Source organism: Protopterus annectens, chromosome 10.part0 (assembly GCF_019279795.1).
Source record: "Protopterus annectens isolate FY-2018-M chromosome 10.part0, PAN1.0, whole genome shotgun sequence".
In the NCBI taxonomy this organism is placed as follows: domain Eukaryota; kingdom Metazoa; phylum Chordata; order Ceratodontiformes; family Protopteridae; genus Protopterus; species Protopterus annectens.
In genome coordinates, this window is record NC_056744.1 from 1680830630 (window position 1) to 1680856739 (window position 26110).

At 40.2% G+C, this 26110-nt stretch overlaps 1 protein-coding gene across 1 annotated transcript in view; it reads right to left on the reverse strand.

Annotated features, from left to right (window-relative positions):
- GPD1L (glycerol-3-phosphate dehydrogenase 1 like) overlaps positions 1 to 26110 on the reverse strand; it is a 922781-nt gene that overhangs the window by 777895 nt on the left and 118776 nt on the right. The window contains exon 2 of the mRNA XM_044086437.1: positions 15440 to 15617. Within this exon, the coding sequence (XP_043942372.1) occupies positions 15440 to 15617 (178 nt within the window). The remainder of the gene's footprint in view (positions 1 to 15439; positions 15618 to 26110) is intronic.

Below are 26110 nucleotides of genomic sequence, written 5' to 3' on the forward strand. Positions count from 1 at the left end.
ATGGGATCATTGAAATTTTGGTTTCTAGGCTGTGCTTGTGCTGGGACCACAAATTCTTTAGGTACCACTGTAGCTTTCTCATATGCAGCCTGGCATGAGGGACCAGTATTATGCAGGATGCCATAAAGCCTAGAGCTTGTAGCACTTTTCTTGCAGTTAGATGGCTCTGCTTTGTTAATGCCAAGAAGTAGAGAGGAAGTTGCTCTTTCTTTTCTGCAGTTAGAAAAGCCATTTGTTTTGATGTGTCCAGTTCTGCACCCAGAAAGGTTATTCTTTGGGATGGAATCAGCCTTGACTTTTTTGTATTGACTGTATATCCCAGGGCTTGCAGAAGGTAAATGACTCTTTGTAAGTCTTCTGTTAGTTTGATTTTGTTGTCCACTTGTATCAGGCAGTCGTCCAGGTAGGGATAGATTTGAATCCCCTGAAGTCTGCAATGAGCGATTAATGATGCCAGGCATTTCGTGAACACTATGGGCGGAGTAGATAAGCCAAAGGGCAATGCTGAGAATTGATAGTGCTCTGATCCTGCAAATTGGTCTTATGGGGACGTGCAGGTATGCCTCCTTGAGATCTAGAGTTACCAGCCAAGACTCCTTGCCCAGCATGGGAAGAAGCTGCTATAGGGTCAGCATTTTGAATTTTGGAACAATGAGGAATGTGTTTAAAGCGGACAGGTCTAGAATAGGCCTCCATTTGTTTTCTTTTCTTGGTACCAGGAAGAGTCTGGAGTAAAATCCCTTTCCTTGCTCCATCGATGGTACCTTTTCCACAGCTCTCATTCTTAATAATTGAGATATTTGCTTTAGAGCTTCTGTCCTTTGAGTAGGTGGTAGGTTTGGCATTCCTCTCTTTCCTGGTAGAGTATGGAAATGGAACCTGTAACCTTGGTCTATAGTCTGCAAAATCCATTTTCCTCTTGTAATGCAATGCCAGTTTTTTGAAAATAAGGTTAGCTTTCCGCCTAAGGGTGCTTCTAGTTGTTCCCTGGTAGGCGGTGCCACCACCAAGTCACTGTGATTGAGTTGTTGTAGTGGTGGTGGCTGTATCCGTGCCTCGCTGGTTGTTACCTTGCCACTGGCGTCCCCTGTAGGCACCCCTGGATTGGTTTCTGCCTCTAGCGCCTATTCCTGCCTCTTTGTGCCTTAGAGGAGTCCGGAAAGGACCAATTTTTGGAGGGCCAGTTCCTGCTAAACCTTGGAGGTTGAACTTGTAAGAAATCTTTCACTGTTTGTACAGATTTTGCCTTCTCTTCCATCTTTTTTAGTACCTGCTGTGCAGGGGAACCAAATAAATTGACCTTGTCCATAGGTGCATCCAAAAGCTTAGATTTGACATGGTCTGGTAATGCCTGTTCTTTCAACCATGCATGCCTCCTGAAAAGAAACACAAAAAACTTGTATTTGATTTCTTGCTAGTATGTGGTATATTCTACTGCTGGGTTTACAATTTATTTATTTTAAAAGAAATATTGTTTTTTGTGTTTCTTTAATAATTGGGTAATTAAGCAATCTTTCAATTAACTCATTATCTAAAATGTATTTAAGGTAATCAGTTATAGCAAATGATGGATTCTGATGAAGTTTGGATGTTATAGATGAAAGCGCGCTCAATCCCTTTTCAGTGTTTTATTGTGTTGGACTTGTACGTTTGAATAAACGTTTTCGTACTTTGGATTTCCTGGTGTTCGTGGACTTGTGTTACAATATTTTCTACTTTTTGGAGGGCAGCCCTTGATTGTATAGCCAGCGGAGGTTCTTTTTTCACTTTTTTGTGACGTTTCGGAGGAGTGCATTGGTGGTTTGTAGGCCAAAAAAATCCCAATTTGTTGATCGATTCAAGAATAAGCTAATACAAGCCATTTACCCACATAAAAGTAGATCAGACAACATTTCTGAGCAATAACTTTTCTACAACAGTCACACAGCTGATAAACACTCTGGTGGGAGAGTTCTATTTTTAATTTCAGAATTTGGAACAAAGTAAAAATATAATTAAGAAAAATTCCTAAAATTAGGAACACATTTTAAATGTTGGTACTGTTATCTTAGAACTTCTCAAAATGATTTCTAGTTTTAGGAGGTACAGAGTAAAACTTGAGAAAACATTAAGAGTGTCCCTACAAAATATGGGAAGTTGACAGGTCTGCCTGGTGGAAACAAAACTCCCTGAACTAGAAAAGATGACTGTAAACCTTGAGTCTGAGAAATTCTCTGCAATGTTTCATAATCTACTTGTGCAAATAGGTATCCTACATGCCCAGTAACCACATCCCGTCTCCCTTCAACAAGTGAGGGATACATAGCTACAAAGCAAGTATCTAAAACATTCTGTGCTTGATAAACTAGTTTAAGTCAATTGGATCCAATATGTGCCTTGTGTCCTAGTTATATTTAGAACTAGGTAAAAGCAGGAGTAGAAGCTTTGATCTATGTGCATTTTTGGGGAAAAGGGTTAAGGAGGAAAGATGAGAATAACATTGGATTTTTCCTGTTCTAGCACATGCCAGTGTGCTATGATTCATGGCCAGGTGGAAAGGTGGAGTGCGGACTGCTCTGCCAATTACTTTCCTTGTAACAGAATGAAAGAATATATGGGGAAGAAGGCAAGCACACCTGTTCCTATGTTTGTAGAAATCATGTGCAAGTCCATTTTTGGAAAAGAGGAACCATCATCTCAAAAGGAAACATACTGGTTATTGTTCCCATCCCTGCCTTACAGACAAACTATAGATCCTACATAAAGTCTAGCATTAAGCCCAGAAATGTCCATTATCCACCAGGTAGTCAGAAGGCAGCATGTTGGTCACTGAGGAGAAATCCAGATCCCTCATCAGAATCACAATAACGGTCTCCTGAACTGTATCACCAAAAGAACCCAATATACAGGTCATTCATAACTGAAACCCTGACATCCTCTGCAAAACTGGTCAGTTGCATCTATAAAGCAACAGGTATAAATACCTGCTCACCATAACTATCAGAATCACTGTAAGAGGTCCAAATAGTATCTTTCTGGCTTCAATAGATGTTCCACTTCAGCTATGGTTTCCAAAGTTGATGTACCTTGTAGCTTCTTGTCAGCATTCTTCAGTAGTGATCAATGAAACTTAATGATGTAGACAAGTAAATAATGACTGACTAATGTATCAGTACATATAAAACTACGGTTCTCTAGGCATTTCTAATCCTCTTGTTTCTTAACCACTAAAAATGAGGTCAGGAAAACTGTATGGCCTGAAGATCCTGAATCAGAAAGGTTTTTAGAGAAACCAGTTGGCATAATGGTTAAGATCTTCTCCTCCCATGCATAAGATACAAGGTTTGATCTTGACCTCCAGTCAGTGCCTGTATGGGGTTTGACTGTTCCTGTGTCTCTGTGGGGTTCCTCCCATCTCCCAAAAACATGCTAGCTGTTTCCATCTCAAACTCACTACAGAAAGGAGTTGTGGACAGCAACACAGACTCTAGGATACCTGGAACAGTTCTGTAGAGGCGAAAGCTAGATATAAAACTAATTAACCTGCCAAACATCAACTAAGAATTGCTACACTCAATATAGGTTCCCTGACAGAACACAGCTTGGAAATGAATGACACTATGATAAAAAAGGAGGCTGAACTTCCTCCGTATCCAGGAGACAAGATGGAAAGACAGTACAGCAAAGACACTTGGCTTGGGGTCCAGAATCTACTACACAAGAGAAGGACAGGCTTCAGTGTATTTATAATCTCAGCCTATGCCCCACAAAAAAAAAAAAAAGAGTTGTGATAGTAAGGAAAAGAGTGCATTAAGGCAGCAGTTGCAGGACCTACTAGATAAAGCAGGACAACATGAATTGGTGTTGATAATGTGTGACCAGAGCACATATATCAGGACATACAGAACAGGATATGAGGACTGCCTGGGCCCACATGGGTGGAGCAATCAGAATAAAGGAGAGGCTATTTTAGACTTCTGTTATGCAAATGGCTTGATGGTTACCAACACATGGCTCAGCAAGAAAGACAGTCACAAGATCACATATAAGAGTGGCCAACCTGCTATTCAGGTAGACTTCCTCCTAGTAAGGAAAGGACAGTGGGGTACAATCAGCAATTGTAAAGTTATCCCCAGTGAAACAGTCAACCAACAGCATAAGCCACTGGTTGCTACAATCAGCAAGCAGTGGTCAGAGAAGGCTCTACGGTCAACAGACACAAGGCTGCAGAAATGGAAGTTGACTAGAGAAAAAGCACAACAGTTCAAGGAATTACTCAGAGCTCTAGCTCCTCAAGAAGATGAGGAAATAGATGAAGTTGGTGAAGAAAGGCAGCACCTCAAAACTGCATGTGTGAGAACTACAGAACAGATATGCAGCCAAGTCAGGCATGGAAATTAGGTACATAAGGAAAGCTGGTGGTAGAATGCAGAAGTCCAGGAAGTCATCAAAAGAAAAGAAAGAAGGAATATATGAAAAAGTGGGAGAAAAGACAAACCAGGCTAAGAAGGAATCCTGGTTGGCTAATAAACAGGCTAACACAGGAGTTGCAATAGCAAGGAACAAGGCCTCAGACAAACTTCTACCAGCTTTTGGAAAGTAACTCAGTAGGTGACACAAAGAAACTATATCAGGTTGCAAGGAAAAGACAGGAAGATAGTCAGAGACCCTTCATAAGGGATGCCATCAACAACCTGTTCACCAGTCCACAGGACATCAAGGATACATGGAAGGAGTACTTCCATCAGCTTCCGAATGAAGAAAACCCCACAGAAGCTGTACTGCCCCTGGCACAGCCTACAGTGAAAGAAAAGGAGGAGCCCACCATAGAAGAAGTAAGAAAAGCACCAAGGAAAATGAAGTCAGGGAAAGCAGCAAGCTCAGATGAGGGCACAGCAGATATTTTAAAGATGTTGGGTTAGATGGCGAGAAATGGTTCCCAAGGGTAGTCAAAGCAGTATGGAGAGAAAGGAGTATCCAAGATGACTGGAGAATAACCCTACTAGTGCCAGTGTTCAAGAACAAAGGGGACATTCACAACTGTGGGTAGTACAGAGGTATCAATCTCCTGTCACACTGCATGAAAGTTCTTGAGAAAGTGACAGATAAACAAATATCCATGGTAGTAGAGAGCAAGACAAAAGATAAGCAGTTCTGATTCAAATCAGAATGCAGCACAACTGACCCAATGTTTGCAGTGAGACATATAGTTGAGAAGAAGCTAGAGATGAAGAAAGAATCCAACTGAGCATTCCTAGACTTGGAGAAAGGATGTGACAGGGTCCCAAAGAAAGCTGATTTGGGCAGTCCTGCAGTGGATTAAAGTCCCAGAAACACTGGCAGAATTAGTGCAGGCTATGTACAAGGCTCCAATGGCTCAAATACAAAGGGGTTCCCAGTGGAAGTGGGAGTGCATCAGGCTTTAGCTATGAGCCCACTGCTGTTTGTACTGGTGATGGACTACATTTGCAAACAAGGGAACAGATCGGCAAAGTTCCTGTATGCAGACAATGTGGCATTACAAGCAGACTCTGTGCAAGAACTTCAGCAAAGCATAGGGGAAAAGAATGCAAAACTGAAGGCACATATAATCAAACTTAATATATTTAATATGGTTGCCAAACTTAATATAAATGATAAGGGCAGCAAATGAGGAAATCAAAAGAAGCTTAGAATTAAGACAGAAGAGAAAATGGTGGAACAAGTTGACAACTTCAAGTATCTCGGAGGGGGTGGTTGAGGAGAAGGGAAGTCAGAATGAGGAAGTCAGAGCTACAAGGACTACATCTAACTAGAACAGAGTGACAGAGGTAGTGTATGACAGAAGAATGCCAAAAAAGTTTTAAAGTAAGGTAGACAAAACAGTGGAGTAACCAGTACTACTGTATGGTACATAAACCTGGGCAATAAAGGCAAACCACTTAAGGAAGTTAGAAGTGATGGAGATGAAGTGCCTGAGATGGGTGTTAGGATGCACACTGTGGGCCAACAAAGAAATTAGGATATAAGGGCACAAGTCAAAGTAGCGCCATTTGCAGAAAAGGTCAAAGAGAACAGATTACAGTGATTCAGACACGTGCGGAAAAGAAGACGACAATATGGTGATGATGATTTGGGACATTCAGAAAAAAAAGCAAGAAGAAATGAGGGTGTCCATCAAAGCGTTGGATGGATTGTATGACAGAAGATCTGTGACAGTCAGGCATGAGTATTGGTGAAGGTAGGACAGTGGCATTAAAAAGAGAGATATGGCGACAGTTGACATGACACCCCGACCCCATGCAGAAAATGGGAAAAAAGGGGGTTGATGATGACATGAAGGTTTTTGTAAAGTGACTCAAAGTATTCCAACAGGAATCAAATTCAGTCTGCCTTTTTAGGAGTTTGACAAAAAGGAGATCAGATGGTACCAAGTAACTGTACTACAATTATGATATGATTCCATTACTAATACCTAAACCACAGAGGTGATCTGGAACTTCCACAAGGTCCTCAAGGTGCTTTCCAATTCCTTCATTATTTGTAGTGTCATACAAAGGAGCTAAAGAAAGGTAATCTGGGGCAGACTCAGACTGGGAAGTTCCATGTATCATGACTTCCCAATCAGGATTCTAAGAAGACAAAAAGACCAAACTCTCCACAGAATGTAGAGACAAACTTATAACAAAAAACATTCACTGGAAGGCAGCAGAAACACCGCAAGTAAAATAATTTGTATTTATTCACAGAGATTTAGCATTTTCGTCCGAAGACTTCATCAGAATAAAAACTGCAGTAAAAACCACATTAAAATACACTAGTAAAAAATAATTAGCACTTAAATAGTTAACCAATCAATTAACAGTTTAAAAGTATTTTTACTCCACTTTTTATTCTGATGAAGTCTTCGGATGAAAGGGCTAAATCTCTGTGAATAAATACAAATTATTTTACTTGTGGTGTTTCTGCTGCCTTCCAGTGATTATCCTACGAGGACAACTGCAAATACTTTGATAAATATATACATCCATTGTGTCTAAAAATATAACAGCATTCTATTTACTTCCCTTGGAAAATATTTCTCAGTGCTGTGGGGTCTATTTCCTCTCTTTTCCCTGGTGTTGCCGCAGGAAAAAGGAGAAATTAGAAGAAACCAAAAACAAGTAGAATAACAATAAAATTGGTGTCCCTTCCTCCCACGAGATTTCTGCCATTCTGCCTGCTACTGCAAGAGTGGAGGTTGGAAGACATTTGCAAGTGGGACCCAGGGTCATTTGGTGACTTCAAAGCAAGGTAGAGCTGCAGGGAACAACTGAATAGCTGGAGCTAATTTGAAGGGGGAAGAGATTCATCAAGATTAGTTCAACTTTGAGTACAGTTGCACTGTTACATAAGTAAATGGTCATACATCAGCTATCTTACTTCTAGCCAAAACAGACAGAGGTATTAGATCTCTTGCTGCAATTACTGCAAATATAACTGTAACAATACATATGTTGATTGACTAAATACAAGAAGTACAGCCAACAGCAATTTATGTCAGTACTTCCCAAAAGTAACATATGAAAGCAGTAACACCCCCATCATCTCCAAGCAGCCAAAATGACACTGGGACAGAGAAAACATTTGATTGACCAAATGCAGAAAATATAACTCGGTGTAATATAACTTCAGCTTGTTTCCAAACACATACAATAACAGAATCCCTGCTACAGCCACAACTGTTCTATCCACAGTAAACCATTCAGTTTGTTTTCAGCAGTAACTCTTAAAGGCTGCACATAGTGGCAACAATCCCCCATATTTGTGTAGCCACAATGGCATTCAGTATAGTGGACATGTTTGAGACAAGACAAGAAAAATGTTCTGCCCATATTAAATGTACTTCAGCTTGGCAACAACAATCTGCACCCTGCCCTCCATAGCCAGAACTGCACTCGGAAAATGGAAAGGACAAGACTAACAAGCAAAGTCCCAAGAGTACCTTAGCAGCTGAAAGGCTTTTTATTAGCAAGTTGGACGTACCATACAGCATTTCTGTGAAAAGGGTTTTGGCTCTGTTAAGCATAATGGTACTAAGAGCGATATAACTTATTTTCAGGTTAAAATACTGGTATTAACCAAATTTAGTTAAATTAAAAACATTTTGCATTACAAATGTCAGCAGTCCAGCCACCAAACTACAGCATTGTTGACTTGAATTAGTTAAATTTACTTGATTTCAGGTTTGTGTTTTTTCAGTGTGCGCTATCTTGCATCCAGAATATAACAGTGGATTTGTGTATCATATGCACTAAGTTTTCTTTCTACATGCTCCAAAATGCACTAGTTGAACCAGTGATGGAGGTCAAAGGCAGGCTTAGCACCTACATGGAATACTCAAACATCAAGATACAGTTTAGAGAATTGCTCTGAAAAAAAAGGCCACTAGGGACTGAATACACACTCTTTGCCTTCCATATGAGAACAGAGTTCAAATGCTTAACCATTACTGATGCCTTCGTCAGAGAGGAAGGATGTGAGGTAATGCCAGTTACCATCTTAGACCAAAACACAGTCCAAGATCAGGAAGTTGGGCCGAATTCTCCTAGATGCATCTCTCATGGTCAAGTGACTACAGTAACACAGACCTACAGGCCAGTCTCTTCCTAGAAGAGGACCCAAGTAATGTTACTACCAAGGCTGCATTACATCCAAGTGACGCCTCCAGGTGCATCTGCAGTTACCGCCTACTGCTCCTCTAGGTGTCAAATATTACTTGTTCATACTTGCATTAATAATTCCAAAACCATGCTTCATACAAGGTGCCAGAATATTTTATCTTGAAGCATACATGATGGCAAACACACTTATATTGATATTTGACCACTGTCAATGAGTATTTGTTAGAATTGTAAGGTGATAACTTCATTTTTAAAGGCTCAGGCTACACCCACTAGGAGTTAAAGGTCCACACTCAAAAGAGTTGTACTGGAGGGAATGAGTTAAGGAGCCTGACCTAGTGATCTTAGGTCTAAAGACCCGGTTTCTCATCTTAACTTATGCCTATATGTCTCACTGCAAACCACTTTTGACTGTTGGTCCTTCAAACATTACTGTTAACCCTGCTCATTTTTCAGCTCCACCCCTGCAAGTTACTGGATAGTAAGGACAGCCTCAGGATTTGAATGGTGACAGACATACGCAAAACTGTTACTTCACCAGCACTGAGAGCAGTTGGGACCATCATGCTGAAGTTCAAAGAGAAAAGGAAAATGTGATAATGGATTTATTTTGGTATCTGATGACTGCGAAGATACTTCTTATTGTGTTCACTACAGTGATCCCATTATTATGATCATTGTAGTGAGCACATCCATTAACATAGGCGCAGGAGACATCAGTGCATGCCATGGAGGACTTTGTACCAGTGACAACAGAAGCTGTGACTTTCACAACAGAAAAGGTAGCTGCAAACAGATAACTGAATGGATGAACCATATTTAGATTTTTTTTCTTAAAATAAAACCAATTAATATATGAAAAGATCAGTGATAAGGAAGCTGTGGAATCCCTCTGCTGTTCACAAGAACCTTGCACTGTTTTATTTTTCTGCATAGCTGCCAAGACTGCAGCTGTAGCACGATAAATGTAAGTGACTACAGTGTAATGTGAGGTGTGTATTTCATCCTCCACTGTCAACATTATCACAGTGAGATTGGATCTCACAACTGCCTAAATCAACAGCAGGTAAATAACCAACAAGAACACCAATTTTAACATTCATTCACTAACTAAGGTTTCATTGAGATAAGGGAAAGTCCAGCTGTGTAAAATCTTATCATAACAGTAGATGTTCTTGCCTTCACTGCTGCAGTATTCTCAACTATACAAGATTCCCTGCCACAGGAGCCCGACGTCCGTCCAGTCTTCCAAAGACTTCTGAATTTAGAAAGGTATGCAGAACGTCACCATACGCTCCCTGCAAAATGTAGGGCATAAAGGCAATGTTCAGGCTTACCAAAAACAGAATTGATTGCCCAAGGAGGAACACCAGTCAAAGGAATCCAAGAGGTAATGTGTACATCCAAGAAAGTAAAGAAGTAGGGGGATGGAGGGAGGGAGTGAATACTGCAGCAGTGAAGGCAAGGACATCTACAGTTATGGTAAGATTTTATCCAACTGCACATTCACTACTGCAGTATTCTTAACTATATGAGAGTGCCATAGCTCAAGAGGAAATGGGAGGAGGAAGGGACAAAAGAATCCCCTAAAAAATATGAAGAACTGAACTAGCAAAACCAGCCCCAGCTCTAGAGATACCATCCAGCTTGTAGTGCTTGGTAAAGGTATGCAGAAGTCCAAGTAGCTGATTCAACAATAAAGATAGTATGCAAGCCTTTGAAAAAAGTACCAGAAAAAGCCACAGCTCTAGTAGAAGAAGCCTTAAATGAAAAAGGAAGGCTCTTGCCATGAAAAGTGTAAAAGGAAATAGCCTTAGAAATCCAAGAAGAAACAGTCTGCTTGGATACAGCAAGCCCCGAATATCTAGGATGAAAAGAAACAAATAACTGATCAGATTTTCTGATAGTCTTGGTCATATTCAGACAAACTTGTAAGTTGCCTATGCATGTCCAAAGTGTGCAGCACCCTCTCACTGTCTGTTTGTGGAGAGGGGAAAAAAGTAAGCAGATTAATAGACTGATTAAGAGATAGCTCATTAACCACCTTCGGCATAAAAGAAGGGTTAGTGCGCAAACACACTCTGTCCTCATGAAAAATCAAAAATGGAGTAGGACAAGCCATAAGGGCCTGCAACTCACCCAGTCTGGCAGAAGTAAGTCCAAACAAAAGAACAGTCTTCCAGGAACAATGTTGCAAGGAAACTAAAGCAGCAGGCTCAAAGGGTCAACTTCTCCAAAACAAAATTAAAATCCCAGGGAGGAGGAACAAGCTTCCTGGGAGGTCTAACATTCAGGACACCTTTAAGAAATTGTTTCACCTCAAATCCAGCAGCTAAAGGAGGAGAAAAAGGTGGACAAGCAGAGATATCTGATAGGGTGGCCTTAATAGAAGAATAGGCCAAACCAACATTGAGCAACTCACACAAATAAGAGCAGCAAAGGAACATCCACAGTAAGTGGGTCCAGTTTACGAGAGAGACACCAAAAAGAAAACCTCTTCCATTCAGATAAATAAGATTTCCTAGTCATAGCCTTCCTGACCTCCTGCACGACTTGCAGCATGTCCTCAGAAAAAAAAGGTGTCTATAAGGAATCAAAATCCGATCACCCACAGTGTCAGTTGAAGCGTGGACAGATGGGGATGGATAAGAGACCCCTTGTCTTGTGTGATTAGATCCACCCTGTGAGGTAACTTGCGATGATAGTCCCTGGCTTGATGCAGAAGAAGGGGAAACCAGTGCTGTTGCTGCCGAAAGGGAGTCACCAAGAAAATTTTGGGAGCATCCTGCTGAATTTTGAACAGAACTTTCGGAATGAGAGGAAGGGAAGGGAATACATAAAGAAACATCCCCTTCCAAGAGAATGAGAGGGCATCCACCTTCCATACCAGAGGACCTGGGACTCTGGCACAAAACTGAGGAAGTTGTCTGTTCAGAGGGGAGGCAAAAAGATCCAGCTGAGGAGTACCCCACTGGTGAATGTCAAGAAACACATCCCTGTGAAGTATCCATTCATGGGACTGATTTAAGGACCTTCTCAGTGTGTCTGCCACAATGTTGTGACTGGAAGGGATATAAACTGCCTGAAGAGTCACTTGACAGCAAGATCCCATACCAAAAGAAAGTAAGATCTCGTTCCTCCCTGCTTGTTGACATACCACATCACTGTGGTATTGTCTGTGAATACCTTGAGAGGCCCTGGAGAAGAGAGAGACTGAAAGGCCTGAAGACCCAGCAGAAAAGCTCTCATCTCTTTAGCAATGATATGTTCCTTCTGCTGACAAGGCGACCACACCCCCTGTACCTTTAGGGAGCCAAAAGTTTCCCCCATCCCATGTCTGAGCCATCCGTGAACAATTCCTGAAAGGGAAGAGAGAGAGGTAAAAAGTAATCCCTGGATTCAAAGGCAACTGCGGAATCCACCAGAAAAGTTCCCGTCTGAAGCAAGGAAGAAGAACTACAAATTCTAGAGGATGAGCATGTTGACGCAACACTGACTTCAAAAACCACTGAAACTTTCACATATGAAGTTTGGCTAGAGGGAGCATCGGAATGGTGGATGCCATGAAACCCAGAACTCTCAAACTCACTGGCGGTAATGAATGCCAGAGGAATAAAAGTGTGAAAGAAATTATTAGACTTAAGGCCTTTGGAGGAGGAACTGATGCAGGCATTGGCACCATCTGAATCCTGCAACCCAGAAAAAAACATGATCCTGAGAAGGAGTCAGAGAAGACTTTTTGAAATTTATAGTAAACCCCAGCAAAATTAAGATTTTGCAAAAGGGTCTCTTGAGAGGATACCTGAATCAATAGGTCATCCAAGTAAGGAAATACTTGGATTCCTTCAAGTCTGCAAAAGGCAATCACAGGAGCAAGGCATTTGTTGAACACCCTTGGGACAGTAGAAATGCCAAAAGGCAAAGCAGAGAACTGAAAATGCCAGGGAGCAACACAGAAACACAAAAACTTCATTTAAAGATGTATCAGAATATGGAGATAAGCATCTTTGAGATCCAGAGACACCATATAGGCCTGAGTGCGCAGGAGAGGAAACAGAATCTGAAGGGTCAACATCTGAAAGGAAGGTACCTTTAGAAAAGTGTTTAGATGAAAGAGGTCTATAATAGATCTCCAAGTGCCCTCTTTTCCGGGCACTAAAAACAGTCAGGAGTAGAACCTTTTCCCCCTGTCGGACACAGGCTCCATTTGAACAGTACCTTGAGACAAATGATCTTCAGAACTTTTGGTAAAAAAGGAAGATGTTCCCAAGGAGGCTGAAGAATGCCCATAAATGTTGGACAGGATTCCCACACCATGAAGTACCCTTGACGAATGATTGACAAAACCCATAAATCCTGAGTGATCTGAAGCCAAACTGGAAAAGAGAAAGAGGAATGTGGCTGGGAAGGGATGGATATTCACACAGCACCTGGTTTGTCCAGAAAGGAAGGTTTCAGAGCTCTGAAGATTTGGTAGCCTTAGCAGAGGCGTCCATTTACCACTCTTCTTACCTTTAGTAGAAGGACGGGATTGCCGACAAACAAAGGCAGGTTTAGCAGGGTAGTTTCTTTGAAATTTAGGCAAAGGAGAAACAAACACATGTTTAAGTTCCCATAAGGCCTTACCTTTATCTTCAAGGGACTTAAACAAACCAGCAGCAGCTTCCCCAAACAAGTTTAGAATCCAGAGGAGCATCCATAAATTTAGCTTTAATATCATCAAGTAGAGGATGAAGCCTATGCCAAGAATACCTCCTCATAACTGAACCAAAACAGCAGCCCTAGAAGAGGCATCTGCTGGATCATAACTACATTTAATAGAATGATGAATGACTTAAGAGGAAGTCCTTAGCAAGGAAAGAACAGAAGTTTTACCCTAACTCAGAAATAAGTTGACATGTCTGAGAAAGAACAGCCAACACATATCTAGACATATGGGTCTGAAAATTAATGGTCCTAAAAGCTAGAGTAGCAGAAGTGAAAAATTTTGCCCAGCCTGTCCATAGGTCTGCTGTCCCTGTCAAAAGGCAGTAACTTGAGTGAAGGAAGCAATTGAGACGGCTTATCAGTGGCTATGGACACTACCTAAGGGTCAGCAGCAGCAGAACATTTATATAAAAAAAGAACAATCCTCAGGAACCCTATAAAATCAGGCTTCTTGTCAGTGGGGGGGAAGAGAATCAGGTGCTTGACAGGCATTTGAGAAAGCAGCCAAGACAGGAGGAATAGCCTCAGGTTTAGGAGAGTCCAACTGCAACAAATCATAGAATGTCTTATGTATATCAGAGACCTGAATACAATCCCACTTAAAAAAAAAATCCATTACCCTAGAGAGTTTGTCCCCAAAGGAAATTTCCTCCAAAGGAACATCAGGACTAATAGATTCCTCCTCCTCTGACCCATAGTCTAAAGAAGAAGGAATCTGAGTAGAGTAAGTGAGGGATTCGTCAGCAGAATCTGACTCATCCTCAGAGGAATCCTGGTCTCTAGGCCTTTTAAGAGGAGTAGAGGACCTACGAGGAGCAGTAACTGAATCCCCATGAGGAGGCGTTAAAAACATTAAGGCAGAAAATAACCGCTGAGTAAAAGCCTGCCACTCACTTTGTGGATCCCTAGAAGCAGAAGAAACGTTAATTTTTTTTCTTTCTTTTTTAAGGGAATGTCCTGAGAAGGCTCAGCTCCAGGACGACAGTTGAGAACCATGGCAGGAACTTCTTCCCCAACTAGAAAATGAGGAACTCCCCTAGGTCCCTCAGAAAAAATCAAGCATGGTTCCCTCTGAACGTCTGAGATGGACACCTGTAAAGCCTCTTCGGATGTCCAGTTGTACCTTTTTACCTTCTTCCCTTATGGCTGACCCTCGGGGAGGGAGACTCCTTCCACAGTATCTTTAGCGAGTAGGCTAAGATGGTGATTCCCAAGAAACAAGGAAAGGGAAGAAAGCCTACTGTTACGAGTTTACAAACAGATGCCTGACAAATAGAACAAGACATACAGTCATGAGAAGCACCTAAGCAAAAAAAAAAAGACTCTTATCATGGTGGTCTCTGAGGAATCTGTCTCTCACCTTGGCGTTTACCCTTCCTGGATGTCATTAACCTCAAGGAACATAAATATGAAAAAAACAAAATCCCCAATGGGGCACTTATCTTGCATAAACAGCAAAGAGGCGTAGGAAGTCCCTGGAGAAAGAAAATGTGCTCCACTTGCAGAAAACGGATGCAGGTAAACAGACCAAAGTAATGTCTTTTGGTTTCTTCCATTACGGGTCGCCACAGTGGATCATCGGTCTGCAAACTGATTGCGAGTGGAGTTTTTAAAGTGTTGAGTTGCCAGCCCAGCACCCAACCTTCACAGAAGGCACGCACCTACCTGCACATCTTTAAAACTCAGTCAACCACAGGAAGGACATGGAGACTCTGCACCAAAAGTGCACCACCCGAGAATCGAACTGGAGAACCTATTGCTGTGAAGTGATAATGCTAAACACTGTAGCACCGCAGCTGACATACAGGTAAACAGACCAATGGTTTAAAAGATACGTTCAGACTTATAGCAAAGTAGTTCTGTTTTTGGTAAGTCTGACCATCACCTTTATGCCCTACATTATGCAGGGAACATATGGTGATGTTTGGCATACATTTTTAAATTCAGAAGTCTATGGAAGACTGTCCGGATGTGGGGTTTCAGTGGCAGGGAATCCCATATAGTTAAGAATATTGCAGCAGTGAATGTAAGGATATTCACTTTAACTTTTTTCATAGTAGTTTTACTGCATTTTTTTCTGGGTTTCATAAATAATATGATTGTAGTCTTACCACATTTTCTGGAATTTTGTAACCAGGGAGGTATTTCACATTTGTATGTTCAGTATTGATTATTTCTGTTAGCTTCTTCCCATTGACTAATTCTTCGAACACCCACATCTTCACTGTTGATGCAAATTTCTCCACATTTTTCACATTATTACCAATAATTCTGGCTATGGCAGACCCCCTGTTGGACATAAAACAATGACAGCAATATTTTAATTGACCCATATTTATAATATACAAAACCTAATGATCAAAGGGCAAATATAAACAGATTTAAAAGAATGGCATATTCTATTTTTAAAATATTACAAATATTAAATATAATTCAGTTCTTAAACTATTAAATCTGATAGAATTCGTTTTAATATGCAAACTTAAATTTTAAAACTTGGTTCTATCATATTTTTAAACATGTAAACATTGCTGTAATAAAACTGATGCATCAGAAACACTCAAAAATTCTCAACAGTGATACCGTATATCCCATTTTACACCATTTTCTACAGATTTCACACAACTATGCCAAGGTACTAGACTCAGTACACTTTGCTGCAGAATACTGCATTTCTTTGTTCATCCATGAATCTGGGGCACCATCTCATAGTGTGGCCATGATAAGTACAACTGCTATACACTGCACATGTCAGTCAGTGGCCAGTTTCAGGGTTAGACTGTGCAGCTGGTTTAGGAAGCTTACCCATGATGCAAGGCAGACATTAACTGGTAAAGGCATAGGATTCTCCACTGACAATGCCTGAAAAATCTTCCTGGTTAGGATATACCCACATGAACAGGATGCCTGTTAAATAAACTAATGAATGCTGATGTGAGACTTATACATGAAACAGAAAAAAAAGTTTTGGAGCACCATTTTTACACTGAAAAGGAATATGACAGAAAAGACCCTTCATTTGCAAATACAACTACAACTGGTTTTCTAATAGCCTACACAGAAAGTTATCCCTACTTCTTGTTTCCTAAAATAAGAATTTAAAACCAAAAGCCTCAATGAGTCTAAGCATTAAGATATTCTACAGAATTTTCAAATACAATATTGGAGTCAACTAATTTTAACAAGTTAGGCAGAATTTCAGTATTTTGTAACTGGAATCTAGAAGAAGCAACAAAATGGAGAAGAACATCAACCCTGGTAAGCAACAAAATGGAAGAATACATAAACTCTGTTAAAAAGAACTAAAGGAAAAAGTTAGCCACCAGTCAGTGTGTACTTTGGTTCTAGATGGTAGTCACTGTTAATGTGGCACCCTAGCCCCATGTGTACAAATGGGAAAAGGGGGTGGTGTGGATGGATAGATAGATGGATGGATGGATATAAATATGAAATCAGTCTAAATGTTTGGAAAAAGAAACATAAAATAAGTGTTTCTCAGGCAATAGTGGCTGACAATGAGTAGAATAAAGGAACCAGAGAGGGTGACAAGGTAGGATGTTTATCTTTACTACCTATGACCTGGGTTAGCTAGAAGATCAAGAGACACAATATTAGGGAAAGCTATTAAGACATGCCTGTATATTACCCAGCAATTAACAGGCAGACCTGATGGCCATGTGGTCCTTAAATGTTGTCAAAAACTACACTTCTGTGAGGAATTTAAGTACTTTTGACTCCCTTTATGAGTGATAGGGAATGAGGTCTGTAGATTGAGACTTCACCTACAGTTTTGCAGCACTTCGCTGGCTTATGGTAATGAAGTTAGAGATAACTACAAGTGGGTGTAATGGTCAGTTTTGTCTCATACCCCCACAAGCACTTACGGTCATAAATTCTTGTGTAACAGAAAAGGTGTGATCATAAGTACAAGTACTGATATGATTACTTTACTCAGGGTCCATGGAGTGTGGAAAGGAACTCTGAGAGTCACAAGTACTCTGCTGCACAACTACTGCTACTCTGGATTAAGAAAAGCTACAAGTTATTATTGAGGTGGACAGCAAGTTCTTGAGAAATCTTCCTTTGGAGATGTAGTAGACATTTAAAGCAGAGACTTACAGGCCAACCCAAGAAATACTGGATTTGTCAGCTTGCCAGAGAATGCTTGGAAATCCATCTGAGTTTGGAGAGGTTTGGTCTTTTCTCCATAGCAGCTAACTATGATGGCCCTCATTGTGACAAGCAGCATGGTGATGATGGATGACCTTAATCCAGGACCATCCCTTACAGCATTTCATGACTAGATAACTCTTACTACACGTGCACTGACCTCAGGGTTTTCCATATTTGTAGCTTACCCCTTCACCAACGTCCATTGTTCAACAAAATGTTTCTCATTTAATGCTTGACTGTATTTCCTTCCTCTGTAGAGCTATACCATTCCACTCATTGCTCTCAGCTTCACCTCAAAATAAGTATCTAGGCTCTTACCACTGTTCTCTCCCTGATGCTAACTACAATTGTCTCCTCCATGTATTAAAAGGAGGAAGCATTTTCCACTTGCACAAGTACTGTTAGATCACATGACATGCAACAGTCTGTCACACAATCTTCCTCAAAAGTTTATTAACAGTATATATGTTTAAAAACAGAGTTCTTTATAACATTAAGTGCAATGATCCCAAGGTGTGTTAAGAGGTTCATCAAGCATTGCTTCCCTCAGTGAGAAGCAGCTGTTCAGACATGAAAAGATCAGATAAGTGCACAACAAATTGCAGCACTTTTTGTAATCTAGACAGAAGACCACTACATTACTTGTTCAATGCCCTCACCAGGTAACTATCAAGATCCTCTTGAGCCATTTGCTGCAGCAAAAGGATTCTTGGGTCTCTCTTCAAATTAAACTTCACAGTAGCTGCCTTTTCCATTTTGCTTGTTTTCCATTTGACAAGCTGCCTCTCCTAAAAGAGTTGGGATGGTATTCCTAGATAACGGCACAACTTGCATGGCATAGATAAGCCGAGCTGCATTGCTTCACTATTATGTGAGTCCTAATCACTCGCATTCCATGTAGTGCTACATTTAAATGACAGAGAATCTGTACAGTTATGAATCACTCAGCTGCTCAGTCTGCACAGCTGCTTAGCTGATCACCCTACCAACCTGAACTAGTAGGTTGTGCAGGCACTTAGACCACACACAGGCACATACTCCTCCCCAGATGCACACACACACACACACACACACACACACACACACACACACACACACACACACACACACACACACACACACACACACACACAGTAGTTTGATATAGAAAAAAAGTCTTCAACAATTCTTCTGGTTTAAAACGGAGGGAGAGGTGAAGGGATGTAGTCTGCTCTTCTCTCCCGGGAGACTTAGTAAACCACTTTCCATGCCTGTGGTGAATGGGATGGGGCTGCTCATTGGCATCGTCCTCTGTGGAAGTAAGGGACAACCAGAGTGTACATTGCACATCCATCTTTGGTTCCACAAGACAGGCATTTGAAAGAAATGTAGGGCTAAGTAGAAAATTGTCATATTACTGACAGCCCTTCCTGGTTGACCCTCACCCCAATAATAAGGAACAAATGGACCAATTGGTCATGAGGGGGATGAAGGTCAACAGGGAGTGGGGGAAGAAAGTGAGTGAAAAAATTCAGTATTTGAATGTTTCCACAGCACTCAATTAGCTTAAAGTGCTTTGTCTCACACTGCTTAAGAAGCAGACATTATTTATAAGAATTCAATTTCTTAACTCACAAAGGAGCAGGTGTTCAAAATAACTGTACAAGCCTTCTTTGAGTTAGAGTAATCCAGAACACAATTCTGGGATCTGATCTTTTCAGGGGAAGTGGCATCTACATTGCTCCAAAGACAGATGATTCCCAAACTTCCTGCCTTTCTTTGTTTCCCACATACTTCCTGGTAAAGGGCAACCCCACCTGTTCTACTGTAGGCAAGGTGTTTTCCTCTGGCTTAGCAATCACATTGTCACATTGACCCCGCCCTGCACAGAACCATTAGTTTCAGACACACCAGATGAATTGTAGACTTGTGGCAGGTCAACCTCATTTATGTGACTGAGGCCAGGCCAGTGGTGGACTTTGAAATTAAAGTACCAGATGGTCAACGTTCACCTGCAGAGTTTGGGGTTACAGTCTTTTTTTTTCATAAAACCCACAGTAGTGGTGCATGGTCAATAATAGGTACCAATGCTCAGCCTAATAAAATAGTACTTAAAGGTGCTAGGGCCCATTTAGTGGTGAAACACTTTCTTTTGATTGCTGAACAGAGTTTCACACCATTTCTGAGCTTTCTGCTGATACAACAAATGAGATGTTTGTCTCCCTCTATAACTTGGTACAAAGCTGTAGCTATGCCTACCTCAGAGGCCTAAAAATAGATCAGAAACTGCCTGGAGAAGTCTGGAGTGATTAAAATCTGTTCTGAATAGAATATGGTCTTTAAATGTCTAAAGGCTTGGTCTGCTTTATCCATTCACTTACTTCTCAATAAAGCCTTACACTTGGCCAAGTCAGTCAAAGAGTATGCAGTATCAGCAAACTTCATAATAATTTTTCAGTAATTGCTTGCTAGACCTAAGAAACCTTCAAGCACTTCTTCGAGGTTGTCATGAGTCAGGTTTACATTTATTCAATCTTCTCGGCCTGTGGTTTTACTATCCCTTGGCTGATTATATAACCCAAACAGTAAGCCTCTGTCATGCAAAACTTGCACCTAGCTGGGTTAACAGTTAGTACAACTTGATATAAAGAATTCAAGATGGCATAAACTTCAGGGATATGGCTTTCCCAGTCCTCGGAAAGTATCACTACATCATCCAGGGAGATTGCTGCGTACCTGGCATGGGGTCTTAGAATTTTGTTCCTTGGCCTTAGCCTCTGGGATGCTGTGGGTCCTGCATGAACACCAGACAGGCAGGACTATGTAATGAAAACGTCTATTTGATGTGAAAAATGCATTTTTTTTTCTTTAGCGACTGGCAATTTGCAATATCCTTTGGTTAGGTTCAAAGGGGACAGAAGCCTAGGCTAACACACTTTTTCAATTAGTCTGTCCAACCAGGGCATGGTTATTTCTCAAATTTAGATAAGCTATTCAAATTTCTTAAGTTGCTGCAAAACATTATAGACTCATCAGGCTTAGAAACATGTACAATGGGGTTACTCACTTAGCAGAAAAAGCCCTCTTAGAACTCCAAAGGTCTTCTATCACCACAAATGTAATAATTTCCTGCACTCCTTCCTTAACTGTTTGGCAATCAGACTTTGGCATCTGATATAGTTTCAGATTTACTTACTCACCAGGCATGGTTTCTATGCTGCACTGGATTAACCTGGTTTTACTAGGGAACTCTAAGAAAATGTCCTTATTCCTCAGTACAAATTCCTTTACTTCTTGTTTCTGAAACACTGATAATGCTTCCCTCAATTTTTAACTTCAGTATATTCTGAGGAAAGCTCACTTTCTTCTACAAACATACTACAGTTTCATTCCAATGTTTTATTCAGTATAACATCTCCGCTTTTCTTTTCTCTACTTGTGTCACCTTATAACTTACTTCGCTACATTTTTATAATTTGAAAGGGTACTTTCCACCTCGCCAACTTTTTCTGTAATTTCAGAGTACTTTCTACCTTGCCAAGGAATTTTTTTTTTTAGCAATGTGTGCCAACACAAATGCTTTACCTCCCGATTCAAATTTGCTGAGCCAAGCATTTTTGTTTTCAAAAATATTCCAAGGCCATTTAGTCTTATGACCATTTATGCAAGGCCGCGCCTCCCTCCTCCAGGAGGACTACACCAGTAAATTCCAGAATAAATGTGTGAATACCTATTCAGTCATCTAGATTATGTGTAAAGGAAAATAATGATTCACATGGCTTAAATATTATATGTTCTCTGTTGTATCTCTTCTGCTCTCCCCATCCGTTACCTTACTATAGGCATTATAGTTCTTAACCAATCTTGCAACTCTTAATATTTCATCACACAGGTAAATGGGACCTTTTCCTCCTCAAAAGTTTCTTTGTTATATCCAACATCCCCAGGAATGTCTGCCATACAGCAGTTCAATTTATTTTTTATTTTATTTATCCTTTGTTGTTCAAACGATGTGAATCCATCTGAGGCTTAGTGTAAGAAGAGAAAATATGGAAGCAGCTAGCCCTACTTCCTTCTATCCACTTCTACAGACCTTCATAACACAGATTTTAAAGTTTCATTAATATGCTTGACTAGCCTACCTATGAAACTGAGGGTGATATACTGATGTCCTTAGCTGTTTAAAAAATAATTCTACCCCAGAAGAAAGCAGTACTAGCTCTTTTGCTATGAACTTTGCATTGCCTCTTTGTAGGGGTTGTGATAGGTGACTGGCAGCACCAAATTAGAAGGTATGCTGATGCCAGTGGCACCAAATGTGGAAGTGGGTCATAACCACCGTCCTTAAATGAGTCACCCATATAGCAAGATGACACTCTCTGGCATCAAGATGGCTGGCACCGATGGGCTTTTAATCCCACCACCACCAACCAAGGGTGAAATAATAGCAAGAAAGTACACATATCTCTTTCAATAATAAGTTTGCTAAGTACAACTTGGATCCAAGAGTCTGAAGGGAATATTCTCTTCTGTCCTAGGTATGGGCCTCTCACCTCCACACCCAGACTAGACTCCATGTAGGCCACTAACAGAGAGAAGTCTTTGTCTCAGTACTCCTAGGCCCCTGTCTCATCACCTCTCTTTTTGAACCAGTGTTGCTCAATGCCTCTTAAGATACCATAACTGACTTTCACTAAGGGAAAGCTAGCAAAACCATCTAATTCCCAAAGTTTTCTTCCTGGCATGATACTACTGCCACCACTATGAGTTTTAAGGCAGAGACCATTAATTACTGGCTGCGATTAAATAAAGCCAAATATGAAATACACCAATTTATATTATTTTCACTGTTAGTAGGCTTAAACGGTCTAACAGAAGATGTGTGCAACATAGTCTGCTAACCAACAGTGTAAATAATGATTTCCCCTCTTCTAAGATATGCAATAGTGCATAAATATACTTATAATAAATAAATGCTAGACATAACAGCTTGAAGATTGACACATGAACTTTATTTAAATAAAGAAAACAATGCAAATACAGAGTAAAATATGTGTAGGTTTGCACGCACTGACAAACAAAAGGTAATAAAACAAACAGGAGAATGAAGGACTACACTAATTCAAGACAAATGCCAGAAGTTCCATTTTATGTTTTAGGCTATATTTTGTAAGACTGGATATGAGTTTTGCGCATGAGGAATATTTTCTCATGTGAAAAAAGTAGTTTTTCTTTCATGTAATGAATGGTATCACAGACTACAAAGAAGTAAATATCTTCCAAGAGCCAGAATATAATTATAAATCGGCACACAAAAGTGTTTTCTCAAGGATAACCTGTTCCACTCCTTAGGTCGAACATTCCTGCTAACATAAAAATTTGTGTGTTTTTTTCTTTAAACACCAACACCTGGACTTTAACGCATTATCTAAGGGAATAAAAATAGAAACAGTATGGACATGTAGGTTGTCAGACAGCTTTTAACCTTAGATGACCACATACTGTGTAGCAGTAACCGAATGACTTACTGTTAACAAGGATTTCGGTAGCCGTGCCACTGCTGCTAAATAATTTGAGTCAAGTACAGTACTGGTCAAATAAATATTAAAGATGTTGCACTACAAGTTCCAGTACAGTTATTTAAAGTTCAAATCTGCCACGTTCAACCAGTGTAGAAAGGTTACTGTAGTCTTCCTTATGGAGATGAACTAGAATCACAGTTAACTGGTTTCCTTATTCATCATAACAAAAAGTTGTCCTACTCTGATAAACTTGCTTTAAACTTGTTTGATGCTAGTAACTGTGATACAGCTGTAAAAATAAATTCTTCATGACATGCAGCCAGACTATGATTATGGCATTACTACTAACGGTAAAAGTAAAAGCTACAATTTGGAAGCCAGCGGGTAGACAGAGGGGTACAAGATCTAATAGCCTCGTGTCAGCCTAGCTATGCAGGAATAAAAAGGACAAGATATTGCTTTTAAAGCAACACTTTTTTTTTCATTTGCCAGTTGCTTATTTCATAGTCCTACTTACAGTGAGACAAGATCACTGGACAAAACATTGACAATACATTGGATAGAACAACAGTAAATAAAACACCAACTCTGAAACCAGTGCTAGTAACCGAAAGCGTCAGTCAAGGCTATTCCTCTATGGTGCGTAAAGTTTAAAGTTAGGGGGAGATAAAGCACGACAGTTCATAAACACAGTTGCAAACAAGGCTTAAGTTTGGCCACCTGGGGTTTCCACTGCTACAGCCAGATTAAAGCTCAGTACTCTTATTTGATGAATTATATAAAAGTATCTTTAACCAGTACTTTAAATGTCGAATGTAATCATTTTATACAGTAGGTCTAAGACAAAAACAAATAGTATAAAGAAACTAATTTTTCTAAACTCTTATATAAAACTTTCTTGGGATATCACAATTATATGGTTCTGAAGAGATTATATTAGAATTTCAGCAAATGTAGTAGTAACCAGTAACAACAAAACTGTGACATCTGATACTTTTTGCCAGCATATGCTTAGTTTATATTTACATTTTGCTTACAATTAAAGTTTAAATGCAGTGAAAAAGTAAGTGGATAAGACATGTATACTGTTCAAAGTCTGATAGGAAAAACAAAGAGTATTAAATCATAAAGATCAAATGACTGAAATAAGTAAATGCATAAATCCAGCAATTATTTTCCAGTATTTCAAAAGATATGCCAATATTCAGACTTTCTAAGCAAAATAGGATATTCTCTAACAGTATAACGACAAGATGCATTCCAAGAAAAGGATGTCAAATGTTTATTTTCTTGAAAAACAGTTCACTGTGTTAGTACTGTGCATGCCATCTGTATATGTCATAGCGAAAATGAGAAGCATTTTATTCCAGATGAGTGACAGAGCTTTTCACAGCTGATAGATGAAAAACAACTTTTTTAATGTAGTCATTTATTTTCTGTTTTGACAATGCTATCAGTAAGTTAATTAGCAGTGGATGATTTTTTTATGAGTTAAAAGACACAAAATTAGTATGATACAGCTGACATTTGTTATATGCTACCAGTAACAATCACCAAATGTTTTTTGTTTATATTCATGTTCTTATACACTATCTTGAAGTAATTAAAAAAGTGTATTTTTTTAGTAGAGAGTGATGATTCACACCTGTGCAACAGATGGCCAGATTCCAAAAGACTTGTTCTTGTTGTGACTTACTCTGGTGCAAGGCCTATCTATGAAGCAGACGTATACACCAGAGTAAGTCACTTACACTAAGAGCAACAATGGTATTCATAGTCACTGCATGCACTTATGCATGGTGGGAATTTGCACAGGATATGCCTAAGGGCAGCTTTGGCACAATTCATACAGACAAGCTGTGCTTAGGCAGAGCCAGTTTAGTCAGACTAAGAAATATTTGTGCAAATGAGAAAATAATGAGATGCAGATGAAGAATACCTTACATTTGCATGTCAAACTTAAGTAAATAAGGTATTTTCTTTCTTGTTTGCAGTTCATACTCCAGAAAAGGTGAAGTAGCATCTTTTTTATATATTTTGCAAAGATGCGTGCTGTAGCTACCAGCTTGGTTATTTCTCCTTGTAAGCTGCTTGCATGAACTGCACCAAAACATCAGGCACCCAGCTACAATCAGCAGCAGAGAAAGTGCTGGTATAGGCAAAGACTGCCTCATTACAACTTTCCTGACCAAAAAATCCCAGATAGATTTAGAGTGGAAAGGAGTGCTGTAAGGTCTTTCATGAGCTTGTATGGTCCATGAGACTTCGGGGTTATGAGGTCTTCCCATACATATGAACAAAAGGGTATATATAGCCCTCACTATATTTGCCACTGGGTCTTTCAGAGACAAACTGGGGACAGACTTCTGTCGCAAGAATACTTCAGCAGTTCCTCAGCATACTCTTGGCATGTGTGGATCAGTTTATTTAGCAGGATCACCTCAGGACAGAAACAGAACCATGAGTGCCATCTGTGGGATGGTACATTTTCCATAGGTACTTAGTAAAATAGATTGCACCCATATTGCCATCAATGTCCCATCTCGACCAGGCAGAATCAGTACTGGAAAAAGAAGAACTACCACTCCATCAACTGCCAGGGGGTGTGTGATGCAGCACTAACATGCAGGCCAAGGATCCTGGCAGGGCCCATGCTTCTCACATCTGGCCCAAACGCTGTGCCTCTTCCTGCATAGTAGCAATACTCCATGGTCACCTTGTTGGTGAGTACAAACTTTTACTGTCATATTAATTTTTGTAGGTATACGCTATTAACTGTCTTGCTTAGGAGTAAATCCCCCTTCTTTTATTATCCCTCCTCCCTGTTTTTCTTTTGCAGGTGATGCAAGCTATCCATTCAAACTCTGACTGAATACACCAGTCTGTAAACCCTAGGAGAGCTGCTGGAGAACTCTTCAACATAACCCTGCTCCAAACACAGACTGTCACTGGGTGAGTGTTTGGCCTGCTGAAAGCCCATTTCCATTGACTGGATGAGTCTGGGGGTGCCCTTCAGTATGACCCTGTTACTGCATGTTGCGTTATGCACCACATGATTATGCAGCACTAAGGTATTCAAATAACCTGTGATGGTAGTGTGGCTCCTGC